The following is a 16019-nucleotide window of genomic DNA, read 5'->3' on the forward strand; positions in this document are numbered from 1 at the left end:
ATCCCTACGGTTGAGCATAAAAATATGTATTTATTGATGAATAATGAAAATGTGAAATTGTAATGGCATTTTGGGAATTTTGGAATTCCTGTTTTCCTGTCATTTCTGGATGTGTTTTTAATAATAATTTGGAAAATATTATCCAAAGGTACGACATCTCTATTCATATACTGCTGATAAAGTTCAGCTACCGTATCAAAAATAAAGCTTGACTCAAGAAGATAACTTGGGCAAAGTATTCAGTCTGGATTAAAACATGGACCATTATCACAGGCAAAGTGTATTTTGTGAATGAACATTAGAGGGCAGTCTTTATTAACAAGTAATACAACACAACCTGATGTTAGTCACCGATCCTTCATAATGTCATAACAATACTAAATTTACTGCAGTTGTAACTGAAAAGTTCAGTTTCTCTAATCCTTTTCAGTAGATCACTGTGGGGTATTAACCGAAAATTACTGAAGATTTGAACAGGAAAGCAACACCTATAGCATTAGATAAAGACATGCACATTAAATTCTAAACTACACATCTAGATTTATGTTGGCACTTTTTAGCCCTCGTTAACATAATGCAAAGCTGGAAAAAAGGAAATGACAGACATATATTTGTAAAAGTACTTTTATTTTTGAGCCCTTATGCGCACAAAATAACAGCATTCATGGAAAACTATACATCAGAGTGGCAATTCTCTTTCAAGTACAGCAGTTCAACCAGTGGCTGTAATGTTTAACACAGTTCTTCATTTTTAAAACACAATTTTTCCAAAGCAAATAACAAACTGTCCCAAAAAAGTGTTGTGTCCCCTAAAAACACTGAGCTGAGAGTAAGGGTGAGGATGGACTGACATCTGATACTAAGTATTAGTATGACAGTGACCTGAATTTGTTGGCACTGCTTGAGTAAACCTTCACAAAACCAAAGAAAGTCTGAAATATATAGGCATAGCCTACAATATATAGCAAATCTTTAACATCTATGAATTACACTAAAAAAGGAATATAAAAACTTTCAATAAAAACCCTGACCTGATTTGGGTAGTAATGATATAAGATGTAAACATTACAAAAATACAATTTACATTATGTACAATGGGTCCTGCCCACAATGAGTATTGTCCTTTGGAAAGCAAAGACACAATCTTGTCAAGGCACTCACTAACAATCAATAACTTATTTAAAGACAGGGGAAAGCTCTTAAATACCAAAACTACTATAATTTAGGCAACAAAATGCTTATGTATGCACAAATATGTACAAAACCCACCAGTCCTTTTCTTCTGGCAAAGAGGCACTTAACTTTGTTGTAAATTGTGAAAATCGTTGACCCAACTAGTCAGTATAGGAATATATATGTGAAGTATGCCATGTTAGCTTTAGTGAGGCTCCAACTGGCTTCTGCTTCCTCTGGGATGTTCTGAGAGTCCATACATTTAGTGTGGCCTACAAGTGCCTTTTCATGTGGAGAGCAAGGTGGTCTGAGCGGGAGAAGGCGCGCTCACAGAGGTGGCACTGAAAGGGACGATGTCCAGTGTGTTTTCTGAAGTGACGGGTTAGCTCGTCTGACCTGGCGAACTTCCAGCCGCAGCCTTCCCAGTTACAGTGGTATGGCTTTTCACCTGTGGGACACAAGACACGAATTTGTTGAGATTACGGCCAAAAGAGTCAAAACAGTTAAACGAAACCAACATAAACATGAAGTACATGCTCACCTGTGTGTGTTCTCATGTGTGCTTTGAGGTGGGAGCTCTTGGTGTAGGTTTTCCCACAGCCTGGGTACTCGCAGTTGTGGGTTGCGGTGCGTTTTCTTGCCCACGACCTCCGACCTCGCTTCTGCTTGATGCTCCCCGCTTCATCGTGTGCGTAGAATTCCAGCAGCGACGGCGACGATGGAGGGGTGAGCATCATCCCCTGCATGGATGCCGGATGATGCTGCTGGTGAACGCGGACTGGCTCTCTGTGGAGGCTGTACTGTCCTTGAAACTGTGGCACAGTCTGCTGCGCGTACTGTTGGTAGGCTGCGTTCATGTAATGTTGTTGGAGATGGTGTTGATTATGATGCGCGCCCATGGAGTTCATTTGAGCTAAATGACAGTCTGTGCGTCCCTGAGGAACTTTCTGAGGCATGGGGTGCGCACCGAACCCCGACGACGCACTTAGAACTGTAACAGGGTGATGCGTAAAAGCTGCAGGGTGCACGGAGCGCATATGGTGCTTCTCAAACATCTGAACTGTGAAGTCCCCTCCACCAGCAGCCATCATACAAGACTGGCCAACGGGCTCGGTCTTAATTTTGTATCCAAGCGGTGGAGGAGATGTGTTAACTTGGCTATGAGCAGACGCAGATGGAATGGTGACCGGATTCAAAGCTCGCAGTTCGGTGTATTCATGTGCGTCTCTCGCCTTCCCTGCGCTTTCCGCTGGGCTCTCCCCTGTGTAGCCTATCTCTGGCGTGAGAAGCTCTGCCATAAGACTGCGGACTGGGCTCGACTCCGTGAACCTCGCGCTGCCGTGGTAACTTTGCGCGGCCAGGTGAGAGGAGGGAAGATCGCTGCAGTCGGGCAGAGAACCGCCGCTGCAGCTCTCCGGAGAATCCGGCAGGGAATAGGCACACTGCTGCTGCTGCTGCTGCTGCTGCTGAACTGGAGAAATGTTGCCACAACTGTTGTTCATGGTGTTGGACAAAATGAACTCGAGGTCCAAGAATTTCCCCAGTTCATCGTCGTCTTTGGGAAGAAGAGCAGGAGATTGTACAATGCTGAACTCCACTTCAATGAGCGGATTGTCTGCGCCACCTGTTGCACTGGTCCTTCCACACTCATTACTCTTGCACAGCTGTAGAGGAGAACGGGGAAAAAACAAGAGTGAGAACGTGAAATAACATGAACAAAAAGAGTACACACCTTTTAGCACAAGGATACTCTTGCCAATTTCCCAAGTGAAAATCCTCCACTTACATTGTCAAAGTGTTTTCCTTCCATCTCTTGAACATTTGGAAACGACGTCGAAGCTGGCATCAGTGCCTCAGCCATAGCCATGCTCATTATTTAGATAAATCAAAAAAATCTAAACTTTAAAAGGACTGACAGAGACTGTCCACTCTGTCCATAGATCGACTGTTTGATAATCGTTGGTAGCTGAGTTGCGTTCCAGGATTCAGGATGTGAGTATCAACAGAAGTGGTGGAGCCTCTTATTATAGCTCCTGTCCGCATACCGGGAGGCGTGGTTTCCCCCCCACCCCCATCACCACCACACAAACACACACACGGCAGAGACAGCAGTGCAAACATAAAATGGTGTTCAGGTGCGTCAAGCAGGTTCATTAAGGTTTTTAGAAACTTCATGAAATTACATTTTTGTTCTGAGAATTATTTAATAAACGAACAGGATATTGACTGAGGTACACATCTTTCTGGTCTCACATCAAACTAAACATTCCCCAACTTTGTCAGTGCTTATAAAATGTAGAAACACTGCCATCGTGTTTTTATTCTTGCATAAAACATAAGACTGTGTGTGATGTTATGAAAATCTCCACTGCAGGAGATAATCTTAACCATTTTTTTATGAGAAATCAAACATTTCCCCTGAGAAAGGTGCAGGGGGCGACAATAAACCTATCATCCTGGAAGTCAGACAAGAGTCCACGATGAAAATGAACCTTATGTTTAAACATAAATATATCCGAAATATGAATACACTGAAGAGTACAAATTGAGCAGGCGTTGTTTTAAAGTGACTGAAGGTCGGAGACATTTTAATTCTCCCCTGTAGTTTCGTTGCAGCCTCTTCAAACACACACACTCACGCCTCTTTTATTTGACTCGACTTGATCCGTGCGTCTTTAACTCAAACACAAACGTGTGAAGCGGCTCGTTCCCGAGGCCCATCGAAACAACCTGTTAATCTGGGTGTCAACAAAGGAATACATGTTTCCTAATGCCTAGTAGTGTCCTCTGCAGCCAGTGTTATGGTAATCCACAGGTGGATGGGTGTCGGTGGAGGAGAGCAGTATGAGACTCAAAAAAACAGAGAAAACGTTTTTGGAGTTTGGTTACAGAGCATTTTCACCACGTCCCCAAACATTAAGTGTGGTAGACACGTTTATTTAATTTTTTCTGACTGCAAGAAATTAAGAAACTTTTTGTCAAACAAAATAAATTTGCAATCAATGTATCAAACATAACATAAACAGCCAATAAATCAATGTTTAGAGTAATATTAACAGCTTGTCAAGTTGCATAAAGGCATAAGAGGAGAAGTAAGCGAGTGAATGAATAGAAAAAAGTGTGCTTTATTGTAAATGTGTTCATAGGATCACTAGCATAGTTTAGCATAACAACACAAGCTCCTGGTCATGTATTTGGTTTGATTTACACTGGAAAGCCACCGAACTGCAACAAAGGCAAAGGAACTGATTGAAACCATTTGTTCTCTCTGTGCTCCTGCAGTTGCTGTGAAAGGCAGTGCCCTGCAGCTCTCTGCTTTTATACGCCGTTATTTTTACCCCGTGGCCCTTACGCAAAACAGATTCCTGTTCTGTATATGAGCCAAGTGGAAATGGGCTTTTTCCTGAGGAAAAAATGGACACTTGCTTCCTCTACTTTCACTGTCACCTTTAGCCCTAGTAACTAAGGATGCAGGCAAGGCGCAGCTGTTGCCTTTATTACCCATCACTGCAAGGCTTTTATGACTAAAACTAATATCTGTTCAGGACATTTAATGTTCATATTACATATGCTGATGTTCCGTGGTGCAGTAATAAGTGAATTTTGGTCCATTGAAATGTAATTTGGGAAAGATTAAGACTTACTCACTATCCATCTCGTGTCATCAAAGGCATTAACAAACTCAGGTCATGTAAAAACTGACTAACCAAGCACTCAGATAGTTAGAGATAGTCGCCCTTAGCTCAGGTTTCTCCTTTTGTAACTCTCTTTTCTAAGGGGGAGTAAGTCTTCTAGCTGCAGTGTTTTCTTAACACAGTTACTTAAGATTACAGTCAGACAGAGACAAGACATGTTTTGCAAGCAAAGATAAAAAGACAGTTTAACTTGCTCAATTGTTTGTGTTTCCAAGTGTTAAAAGTCTCTTTTTTCCCAGAACATTCCAGTTTTTATTCTTTACCCTTTTAAGTTTGCATCCCCCTACAGTTTCAGTGTGAAAGGATGCAAACTTAACCCTCAACCTATTACAATAGCTAGTGCAAATGTTTTTTCATCACCAGAAGTAGTAAAAATGGTTAAAAAAAAGAATCAATGAGTAAAACATAATAAAATAAACATTTGAAAAATGAGAAGTGGTGTTGTCCCATTGTAATTTGAATTTATAAAACTCTGCCAAATCAACATGCGGACAATGATCCACTGTGGCGACCCTGAATTCACGGGAAAAGCCAAAAAAAAAGAAAAAAAAAAGGTGTGGGAGTATATCTAAAGACAAAGATAGACCCCCACTGACTGAGTCACTCGAGTAGAACCTTTGACTACTGTAACTCCACTGACGATCGTTTTTGTCTTTCATGCAATTGTGTGCTTGCAGGCTCAAGCACTGAGCAATCACCATTATATCACATAGAAAAAGACACCCCCACACACACAATTGTTTGCCTTCAGAAAACAATCACTCACACCCCTCTCTTTAATCCAAACCTTATTTTAACCTCGATTAAAACCAAGTCTTAATCTATAAAAGTCAGATTGGTTCTAACAATCATAGTGCGCATGCGCACACACAAACAGCAATTATCCTCCATCACCCACAAAGTGAGGGGAAAACCAACTGTTATCTTGGATAAATACGCCGTCTTGCATGGCATGAAACAGCAACAAAGTGATTAGAGAGAAAAAAAGAAAAAAAGTACAACCACAGAGTGGAGACAGAGTAGTTACCTATGGGAAAGATTTTTGGAAAAGAGGAAATGGAACAAATATACAGAGGAGAGGAAGTGGAACAAACCAAAACCAATTTAAAAAAATCAAGGTAAAGAAGAACAGCAGTAACATGAACCTGAGGTAATGTATTCAGAGGCCAGACTCTTTACACTATGACCTGACCTGACTATAGTGGACTGTTTAGATGGGATCTGGGTTGACACAACATGTCCATGTTAATCCTATAATTAGATTTATTCAATATACACAAAATATGACAACTGCTCATATACACACACATGAAAAAATGCTTACAGACAAAAGATCCAAAATGTGTAAAATGCAGTAAACTAAAATCATATCATGTGCCTGTTTTACCACCATATGCTAATAAAGTCATTTGTTATGAAATGACATGTCACAGCCTTTGTTAAAGTGCTAAAAGGTTTACCCTCCTCCTAAGACTCATGGTGGCTAGATGGTTAGTAGCATTCAGCACTAATGAGCCATTAGCATCTAGCTGTTAGTCTAATGGGATCAGGGTGACACATACTTATCTGTTCATAGCAGCACATTGGCTAATTTGCATATCTTGTTTGTGTGATCAGGATTAAAAGTAATTAGGAGCTGGGATGGTAATAATGACCAACCGAGTTGTGTGCCATAGCCTAGTTATTCGTGATGACGGAAGAAAAAGTCTTTTATCATCATCATCATCATTTTAATCAATAATCTTGGTACCCTTAACCTATCATTACTCCCTGGTTAATCTCAAAAACTCATTTTATTGTAGTAATTACTTAAGTGTTGTAGCCATTTAAAATATTTTTTTTCACAGAGCAAACACTAAGTGACCTCAATTAAAATAACTCATCTACCTAAGTTCATGGATTGTTCCTAGGTCAGGCTTTAGTTTTTTTTTAACTCTTACCGTTTTGTAGTTGTTTTCTTTTACAAAAAGTGATTGATGATATTCATGCTTTAACCCAATCAGAAAAAAAACAGGCCTTGGCTGACTTGCTAAATGATTGTATATACATTAAAAAAGTAAGAAATGAACAGTAAAAACCAGTGCTGTATTTAACCACTGGTCTCACAGATCAAAAAAATCCAACTCCAAATTTACTGTAATTTACTTTTTAAACGTAAAATCCAGTTGTCATCTTCAATTAGCCACTTTCAAATGTAATGAGATCAAATGTATGACATAAACAAGCCTAATCTGACTGAGGTTTATGTTGGTGTTTTCCAAAATAATAATTTAAGATGAATTGCTTTTTTTTTTCTTTTTTTTTAACCTTTAGATGCCATTTTGTGATGTTTTTTATCAAGTGAATTGCAGCTGTTTTAAATTACGTTTTAAAATCTACAGGTTACATCAAGATCAAGAACCTATAACACAGTTTAGACATGTGATTCAAATCTTGTAGAAATTATCACTTGCAATAAAACAAACTTTTGAAAAAAATAGCTGAATAGTTTGAATCATGCTACTTTGAATGGTGTTGGATGGTAGAAATTAAGCTTTTTGCACAGTTAACTTAGCTTGGTATTTGAAAAAAATACTTCAAATTGTGTCTGACTGAAGAGCACATATCTGAGTCTGAGTAACTAAATACTTATAGGCCAGCAGCTGTTATTCTACCTGATCGAGCACTTTATACAAATGTACTAGGAAGAACCGGTCTCACTTCTTTCTGTCTCAGTTTCAGCTTTTTTTCTCCATATTAGCCTGTAGCAGCACCTGAGGGTCTGTCCAGTTCTGGCTACCAGCTTACCTGTCCCACATGGTGAGACATCTTACACCAAAAAAACATGTTCATCACACACAGTATATTTTTACAACATATGTTTGGAAACATGGGATTCGGAAAGTTACTGAAAGTTGTGTTTTGCAAAGAGATCCGCATTTATTTTACTTTTTTCCACACACAGTGGCACAAAATGAGCAAATTATCATGAAAAATTGTTGTTATTTTCCTCGAGATTTTGTTTTTTCTATCTTTAGTCCATTTCCCACACCCAGCCACGCTCACATGCAGATAACTTGCTTTTTAGCTTTGATATACAGTCGGGTGAAACAACAATTAAGCAATTCATTAGCTTTTCATCTGAAGGCCAAAGAAAGAGGAAATACCAGTGAAACCATTTTTTCTAGGCTAACCAAGAGCAGTAACCACGTATTTCTGGATGATCGACTTTTTAAAAAAAAAGTAAAATTTACTTCCCCATTGATTCACAAATGCATGGCAGTTCTTAATTCATTTAAAATCAACAATGGCTTACAATACTTTCAAATGGTTTATTTTATATGAAAACACTCGTCACTACCAAACACATATTTGGAGAGTCTCTAAATATCCAGCCTCTAGGTGGGTCTTTCCCTAATGATTCGCTGACATCAGAGGCCCAATAGTGCAAGGTGACACGATCATTTCCTGGGTGCACTACTGACTCACAAATGGCATATTATATAACCTACAACACTGATATAATGAATATCTCTGCAAGCTAGGTCATCTTTTTTCCATGCGGAAGCAAAAAACAATTATTTTAGCATTGATTTTATTTGTATTTTTTTTATTTTGGAATGAAGGACCTGAACCAGCTGTAATGAAAAAAATTGTAAGTAAACACTGCCTTGTTTCCGGTTTGTGTCCTCAGTCCTTCCACTTTCCCTTTTCAAATAACGAAAACGGACTTCCGCTACTTAATGGTGAGTTACTTACTCCCACACAACTGCAGGACGTATGTCCTAGTTGGTTGATTATAGTCTTTGCAGTGTTTTCAGGTGCCACTTTTTGGTGTATATGAAGGCAACGTGAGGATATGTAACATTCTTCTTTTTTCACCTTTTTGCATGGGGAGCATAAGTAATTTCAAATCACAGCAATAAAAAATAAATTAAAAATAGCAGAATCACAGTTGTTTTTCTGTTCTATTCTAATCCTAAACCATGGGACCTGACACTGCTGTTAGTCATCCAACTTTGTGCTCTAAAATAGCTTACATCATTACAAGTGGGTTTCTGTTTAAGGAAAAAGGCTAACAATAGGTACGGCATTAAAGAGGCAATGAGAAGAGACATTGTGTGCTAAAACGGAGTTGGTTTAGGGTTGCTGTTGCAGGATAATGTCCATATGATCTGTTTAGGAGCAATCCTTTTGCTGTTGGGCAATAAGCGATAGCTCCTCACCCATCTTGGCTGCTCCACTTAGCTCATCTTTCAGTGGCTGAGTTGTTACCGTGCTAACCAGTGATGATACTCTAGATAGACACATGACAAAAGGACAAAATCACACCCATTGTGGTGCTTTTGTAATAGGCATAAGGAAAACATATGATGCTTGACATTTTTGGTTATTTAACAGATAATGTGTAGGGGTCATATTACACCTGCCTGTCTGGCTGCTCTAGCAGTAGTGTACCAGTTTCACTTTCAGACCAAAAAATTAGATACTTAGTGGCACAGCGGGACCAAACATCTCAGTACATAATGTGTGTGGACATCAAGTTCCAGAAACCAAGCCTGGGAACCATTTCAACAGCAACCCTGATATTTTAGTGAAACAGATTCATCCAATCTGTTCAACTTTTAAAGAGTTTCAAGCTTGGCAGTTGAGAAAAATTTAAAAAGCTGTGATAGATGTCAAATGATGTATTGCTTTCTGGAGTTTCTTGTTTCTTTGCCTTCTGTCACGGGCAATAAAGGAGCTAAAGAAAGTTGGTGCACAGTGTGGGTGAGTAAGAGGCCAAGGAATGATGTATTGTGTACAACGTACTGAGTATTCTGTGTCAATATGATGTCTCATGTTTGGGTTAGGAGTTCAGGTTCCTACGGGGCCACCCATGCACACCATAAATCTATGAGAAAAGACTTATGCCACTTAAATATCCAAGATCTCTGAAGGGATTTGCTGCTCACTGTTATAGAATTTTGAAAAGATATTATTTAAATGTAGTTTATTTCATAATTGACAAAAATAACCGAATACATCTGCAAACTGCAAATGTCATTGCCTTTTTATAGGGAACATAATTTAGTTAATGGTTCAAGTAACATATTTTGTGATTGTATTAAGCGCCCAATTCAATAATGGAAAGCAAGTTGCAAGGAGGAAAGCAGGCATGCAAGGTGCAGGACTGTCGGACCACAGACCAGAGACTGGTTTCATAGTCGCACGCATGGGGGGGGGGGAAGTACTTTTGTTAGGGTTTGAGAAAGATTGCATTTTGATTTAAAGGCTAATAAACACATTGTAAAGTTAAATATTGTAGTGCCAGATCAGATATTGTACCATGAAGAAATATGCTGGCTAGCATTATAATAATACACGCAGTACAAATGTATTTGCGTCTTTCATTTGCACTATTTGTCAATATACTGTTATTATTTTAATAAACAAAAATCCGGCTGCAGATTAACTTTTGCTGTTTATCTCCAAGAGTTGTATGAGGTTTTAGTTCTTCAGTTTAGTTGTACAGAAATGCAATATTTCAGAGGTTCAGAGTAGCGTCCGAATGCAGTCAACTTTTAACCTTGGGCGGTAGTTGTGAGCTTTTTTCAGAAATAAATATTTCAGAAGTGAAATTATTCTTTGGCTTATTGCCTATTCCAGCAGTTTCCCATAACCCTAACCTGTCGACATTATTGCCAAATCCTAACCATCTTCGTGTCAAGTTCCGTCTTCTCCCAAAATAAGTAACTTCATATGATTGTAATAAGTAATAAGATTGATAATACGTAACAACAGATGATTGCTAATACTTCCTGCCAAGGTTGGTAGTCCACCACCTTTGTCTGCAACCAGATACTCCTGCTTTGATTCACGGCTGAGATTATATTATTACCTTGAGGGGAAAAAGGGAACACACAATGATGTTTTACCTGCAGCATCAACACTAGAATGTCAAGCAATATAAGAGCTGTTTGCTTTGTGTTTTTACCCCATTTGATTAAGGTTCAAAATGGCAATAACAACTTTTGATATTTGATACTAAGTTTGATATTTGAATTGGTATTTCAAATGTGTTATGAAAACGCACCTGAACACCTTCCACATAGTTTTTTCTGTGAACTGTTAACTGGCAGGGAAATGCGAAGGCCAAACAAACAAGGATAAATTCTGCCCTCAGAGCAGCTCTGTCTCTAGATCGTGTCAATACAGATCAAACGACTCCTCTGGCAGCTGGCAGTAGGTTTCACATCATGTTCTGTTCTGCCACAAACAACTTAAAAGGTATGAACACGTGCATCCTGCTGAAAACCATGCATTTGTGGACATGGCATGGGGAGTGGCTGCAGGCTGTGCATGGCGCTCTGAAGACATTAACCTAATAATTTTCCAGATGCAACATTTTCATAATGCAGAAAAAAGTGGAAAGCTGAAATTGTCATATCAAGCTACAAGCTATTGTAATCATACAATCAATCAGGGCTCTGCTTCTTCACAGGTATGGCAGCTGAGAACCCTGAAACCCAGAAGACAGACAGGAGAGCAAATAATTACCTTTCCCAGGTAGTAGCACTGATTGTTGGGGCTGGAGGATGAGTGAAGAGGGCTTTACTTGTATGCTTGTGTGTCCGAACACGGCATGTCCTTTTGACCTTGCGGCACTGCAGACACACAGAGAGAGACGGTTTTGTGTCCCCAGACAAGAGGTCTGCTTTCACCTGAGCAAGCTTGGCCAATTACACTCTTCAACCCCCCAGCAGAGACAAAGGGGAGCAGAGAGGGATGAGTGACTGAAACAAGGGTCTCTTCATTAGTGGAGGAGGGGTGAGTTTTGTGTTTTGGAAGCAGGGGGAGAGACACATATCTGAGTTCAGGCACCGAGAGTTAGCAGACTCCAATTATCTGTACCTTTTTCTATGTAGATTTACCCATAAATTAAAATCTCTCCTCTCTGAGGAGCACTGACGTATTTTTCATATGTGATGTCGTCCAGTGAGGCTGGTTTTGCCAAAATGATATTCCTCTGTGCCCTCAGGTGTGTGGACAGGTTCAGACATGGCCACCAACAACCCAGTGGCAGGCTTTGTCAGCTGGGATAAGATCACATTATGTGATTTTGTAATAATTTCTGGCAGATAAGATTCCAGATTCTTTCTCTGTGGTGTGTGTATTTAATTGCAGAGTGTGAAAATAGTCGTGAACATCGGAACTGAAATGTGTGCTTCATTTGGTCCAAAGTGGGAACTTACATGACACACAAGGACACATGCTTTATGACTGGTAGTTACCTGTTTCTTTAATACTGATTTGAACAACATTTCAGTTAACCCCAACAATTATTGTTTTCAGGTTTGCACAAACCTGTCAATTAACCTGTCAAGTCTAGTTAAAACTGATTTTACAGAGAAAAGTGTGATTAAAAATACTGCTGGTAAGTCAGCAGGCTGGCTCCAGACCCTAACCCTCACCCTGAAAAACTATTTAATTTACAAAGGTCGTATTATGCTTTCATTGCAGGGTAATAGCTATGATAAGTGTCTATACTAAATAACAGGAACATTTAAATATGTGAATTACGTGTATGGAGAAGAAGTAGCTTAAAAACAAATCTTGTGTCTCTGCTCTTTCTCTGCTCCAAACTTTCCAGGGTCATTTTCTGGACACACCCAAAATGTTGCTGACAGACTTACGTACAAACATTGGCAGCTCGTCTAAAACAAACAATTTCGCAGAGCTGAAGACGACGTATTGCACCAAAATAAAAAGCACCACAATAAAACAGAAACCATAAAATATGCATATTGTGGCCTTAAATACAAAACACACTTTCAGTTGATTTTAATTACTTAGGACTCACACACCAATGTCATTTCATCTTCATTTCACATTTGAGCTGACAGTAGTTGGGGTAACAACATTATCATCACAGTGCAAACAAAGGTTCACTGTATTGACTGAGAACCATCTGTAAACATGAGTAAACTATTTGATGTCTCCATTTTATTCATTTAATTCAAATAAAAGGCGAAACAGAGCAGTGATAAAAGGCCACAACAACCCCTAAACACACCAATTTTCTACAATATTGTGCAGAGAGCTCAGAGACAGGAATCACTTTACGCTGGCAGTACATGGCCCTGAGTGGGTTAAAATAAAAGAGGATGGTGGCAAGCACACTTTTATTACCTGAGCAGAGTAAATTTAGAGGCATTCAAAAAACCGACATGGTTCATTGGCTGAATGTGATAAATGCTGCCCTCAGAGCAGCATGCCTCCAGATCATGTTAATACAGGTCAAACTGAACATCTACCAGCTGACTCTTTGTTTCACATCATGTTCTGTTCTAGTGCGAACAACTTCCAATGTATGAACACGTGCATCCTGCTGAACAAGGACGGGAGTGGCAGCAGGATGCAAAGCTGCGCAGGACACTCTGAAGACATTAACAGACATTTGTCCAAACAGAAGGGTTTTACGACTCCGAGAATAAAAAAAAAAAAAAAAGCTAAAATTGCCTTTGCCTGAGTTGAGTGCACAGACTGCGGTAGAACACTGTGATCATCCCATGAGCAAATATCTTCCTCATACTGGAAACAAATTAACACTAATTTCTATAGTGTCATATTGTAAACATGTTAGGAACAAGTTTTTCCACCTTTCACAGTTCTGAGGTGTTCTCTTAAGCCTGCCCTAGTGAAAACACTTTGTACTGTACATTGTGGCAAACCCATCAGCCCATCAGCTTAAAATCTCATTTCCATTTTTTCTTTTGGGTGGCAGACCATTTCATAATTGTTCTCTTGTGTCTGTTATGTGCTGTCATGGCTGATTGTGGTGCACAGTACATTAAACCCTCGAGGCCTTTGAAATAAACCGTCTGAACAGCCGCAGGGCTTCTTTCAAAGAGAGCAGGAGCCAGTGTTGGAATCTCACAGGCAAAAATCCAGCTAGACACACAAGCAATCACACCAACATTCTCACACGCAAGTGAAAAATGCCTGCCTGATTATTATTACATAATAACAAGGCTGATTCTCTGTGTATTTAAATACACATAATCCAACACACTCTCATAGACCCACTAATAGACCCAAGACCCATGCTAATTATGCTAATTATGACTAATTTTACGCTAATAAGAATATAAAGTAGAAAGCTAAATCACAAATCTTTGGGTCATATTGGGGGTTGAGTGTTTATGTTTCATCACCGTCCACTAACAACCATGTATGTCCCCATTTGTCTATATACAATGTCTCCTTCCACTTTTAAAAACCTACTGGTTTATTTTCAATATCTCTGACTGTCTTTTTATGTCTGAGAGAAACTGTGAACCTTTTGCTTGTCTTTGTAGTCCTGAAATGATAAATCATGCAGTTTTGGACAACCTCTTGTCAAAAGCATAAATGTTGCCGTCAAGAGCTCTCGAGAAAGAACAAACCCTTCCTACTCTCCCCACTGTCTGACATGTGTTCAACCACTGCAAGAAAAAAAAAGGACAACAGCTATTTGCTGCAAACTCATCCTCTTGGAAGATTTTCATGGGCTGTTGGTTGGTCAAGATACTCATTTCTTTTAAAGCGTTCGGAGGCCTTTAAAGACACTTAAACAAACATGTATATCCAAACCTAAACACTGGATTCTGTTTGATCCATTAGTGTTGAATGCTTTCACCAAACCTACACTATTTTTGTGGGAAAGACCATTTTGAGGACCCTGCTGAGAGAACTCTAAAAGGACAAACTTCTTGGTTGTATTCAGTGATACATTTTCAGTCTAGTGATGTCCTGACACCTCTCTCAATTTAATCTGCCCTATCATCAAGAAAAACAATTCTGGCTCCTTCATTGGTATGTTTTTTTTGTTTTTTTTAAGAAATGCATTCATCTATATTTGTCTTTTTTATGGCAAATTATGTAATTTTTTCACAGAGTATAACACTGACAGGGTAATTTATCTCCGCTGTGTAAACCCCTCTAAACCCCTGAGGTAGCCTTTAGATATTTTGCACAAGGTTTAGCTGAAATACATTAATCTTTTAGATTTTAAAATTAGGTTGACAGGTTTCTTTACCCCTAATTTGTCATCGTATATGCTCAGTGACTTTGTTAAATACTCAGCCCCGCTCTCCTGTCACATTTAGTGGGCTAATGGAGTCCACTTTAGATAACTGTTGTTTGACCAAGTCTGTCTCCAGGCTTTAATAGTCTGTTTCAACAAGCAGAGCACCAAGAACAAACTTAAACAAAGAGGTAATATGCACGGCACAATCACATAGCTGCATGTACTTCACACAGAAACCCACATGAATATATTTATTTGCACATTTTCACATTTCTTTCTTGTGATAGCAGCAGTGCTGTGGCTTAAGCATTTTTTTTCTCATAGGCTTTGAATGTAAACAACTTATGTAAATGCTGTTTTTAGTTTTATGGTTCATGCAAAGGTTTTAGTCATCCACTAATCTCATTTTTCATCTGACTGACATTAGCCAAACATAAATGTTAATGAAATAAAATTTTGTCTTTATCCTTTGCCTTCCAATGTAACACCTGGCTTACTGGACCTTCATCACTGGAACCATCATAAACCCGACATTATTATTATAAAACTGCCAGGGTTTGGTTCTGTTGAAGTCGGTTAAAAAGCTACTTGATTAGGTTCAGTACAAAGCTCTCGTTTTGGTTTCCTCTTGCAAGACATTCGGTGTCATGGTTAAGAACATGTGCAGTCCAAATATCTGAGTCCATGCAAACTGTCTGACTGTACCGACTGTGTCTGGCAAATATAGGAGTGGTTCATGTCATGATATAAACATATGCACCGTTGATTTTTATAATCTTGACTGGAATTGAAGATGCACTGTAATCCTGAGTGAGTGAGAAGCTCCCAACATTATCTGGACTTTATCCTGCAAGCCCCCTAGTACAATGTCCGTATTAGGTGCGTGAGACCATTTGTTGAGCTCCTGACATTGTCTGCAGGTCATATGTGAAACTCATTAGTGTTCTGTGGGAAAGTCCTGGGTTTTCCAACCATGTTTCTAATACCGACTTTACTGAACTAACTTCTGTCTGGCTCTTGGAAGCAGTCAGAGTCATTTGCTTTGACAGTTGCCATTTTTCAGCCTGTCTTTGAGTTCGCTATTGGACAGATTTTCTAGCTGGTTCATCTCTGCAGTTTAG

General features: G+C 39.2%; 1 protein-coding gene across 1 annotated transcript; it reads right to left on the bottom strand.

Moving 5' to 3' along the window:
* Positions 1–608: 608 nt before the first annotated feature.
* Positions 609–3186, bottom strand: klf17 (Kruppel like factor 17). The gene is made up of 3 exons (XM_067475210.1): positions 2960–3186; positions 1715–2837; positions 609–1621 (listed from the first exon to the last, which is right to left on the bottom strand). Exons 1-3 carry the CDS (start codon positions 3044–3046, stop codon positions 1446–1448), a joined length of 1386 nt encoding a protein of 461 aa, XP_067331311.1. The 5' UTR covers positions 3047–3186; the 3' UTR covers positions 609–1445.
* Positions 3187–16019: the final 12833 nt, after the last annotated feature.

This window comes from Channa argus, chromosome 14 (genome assembly GCF_033026475.1).
Source record: "Channa argus isolate prfri chromosome 14, Channa argus male v1.0, whole genome shotgun sequence".
Lineage (NCBI taxonomy): Eukaryota > Metazoa > Chordata > Actinopteri > Anabantiformes > Channidae > Channa > Channa argus.

Excerpts from the sequence above, each read along its gene's own strand:
- klf17 (XM_067475210.1), bottom strand. The coding sequence starts at position 3,046 with ATGAGCATGGCTATGGCTGAGGCACTGATGCCAGCTTCGACGTCGTTT. Across the intron at positions 2,838-2,959 it reads AAGGAAAACACTTTGACAAT|CTGTGCAAGAGTAATGAGTG; the intron begins GTAAGTGGAGGA and ends TCTCCTCTACAG. Across the intron at positions 1,622-1,714 it reads ACACATGAGAACACACACAG|GTGAAAAGCCATACCACTGT; the intron begins GTGAGCATGTAC and ends TGTGTCCCACAG.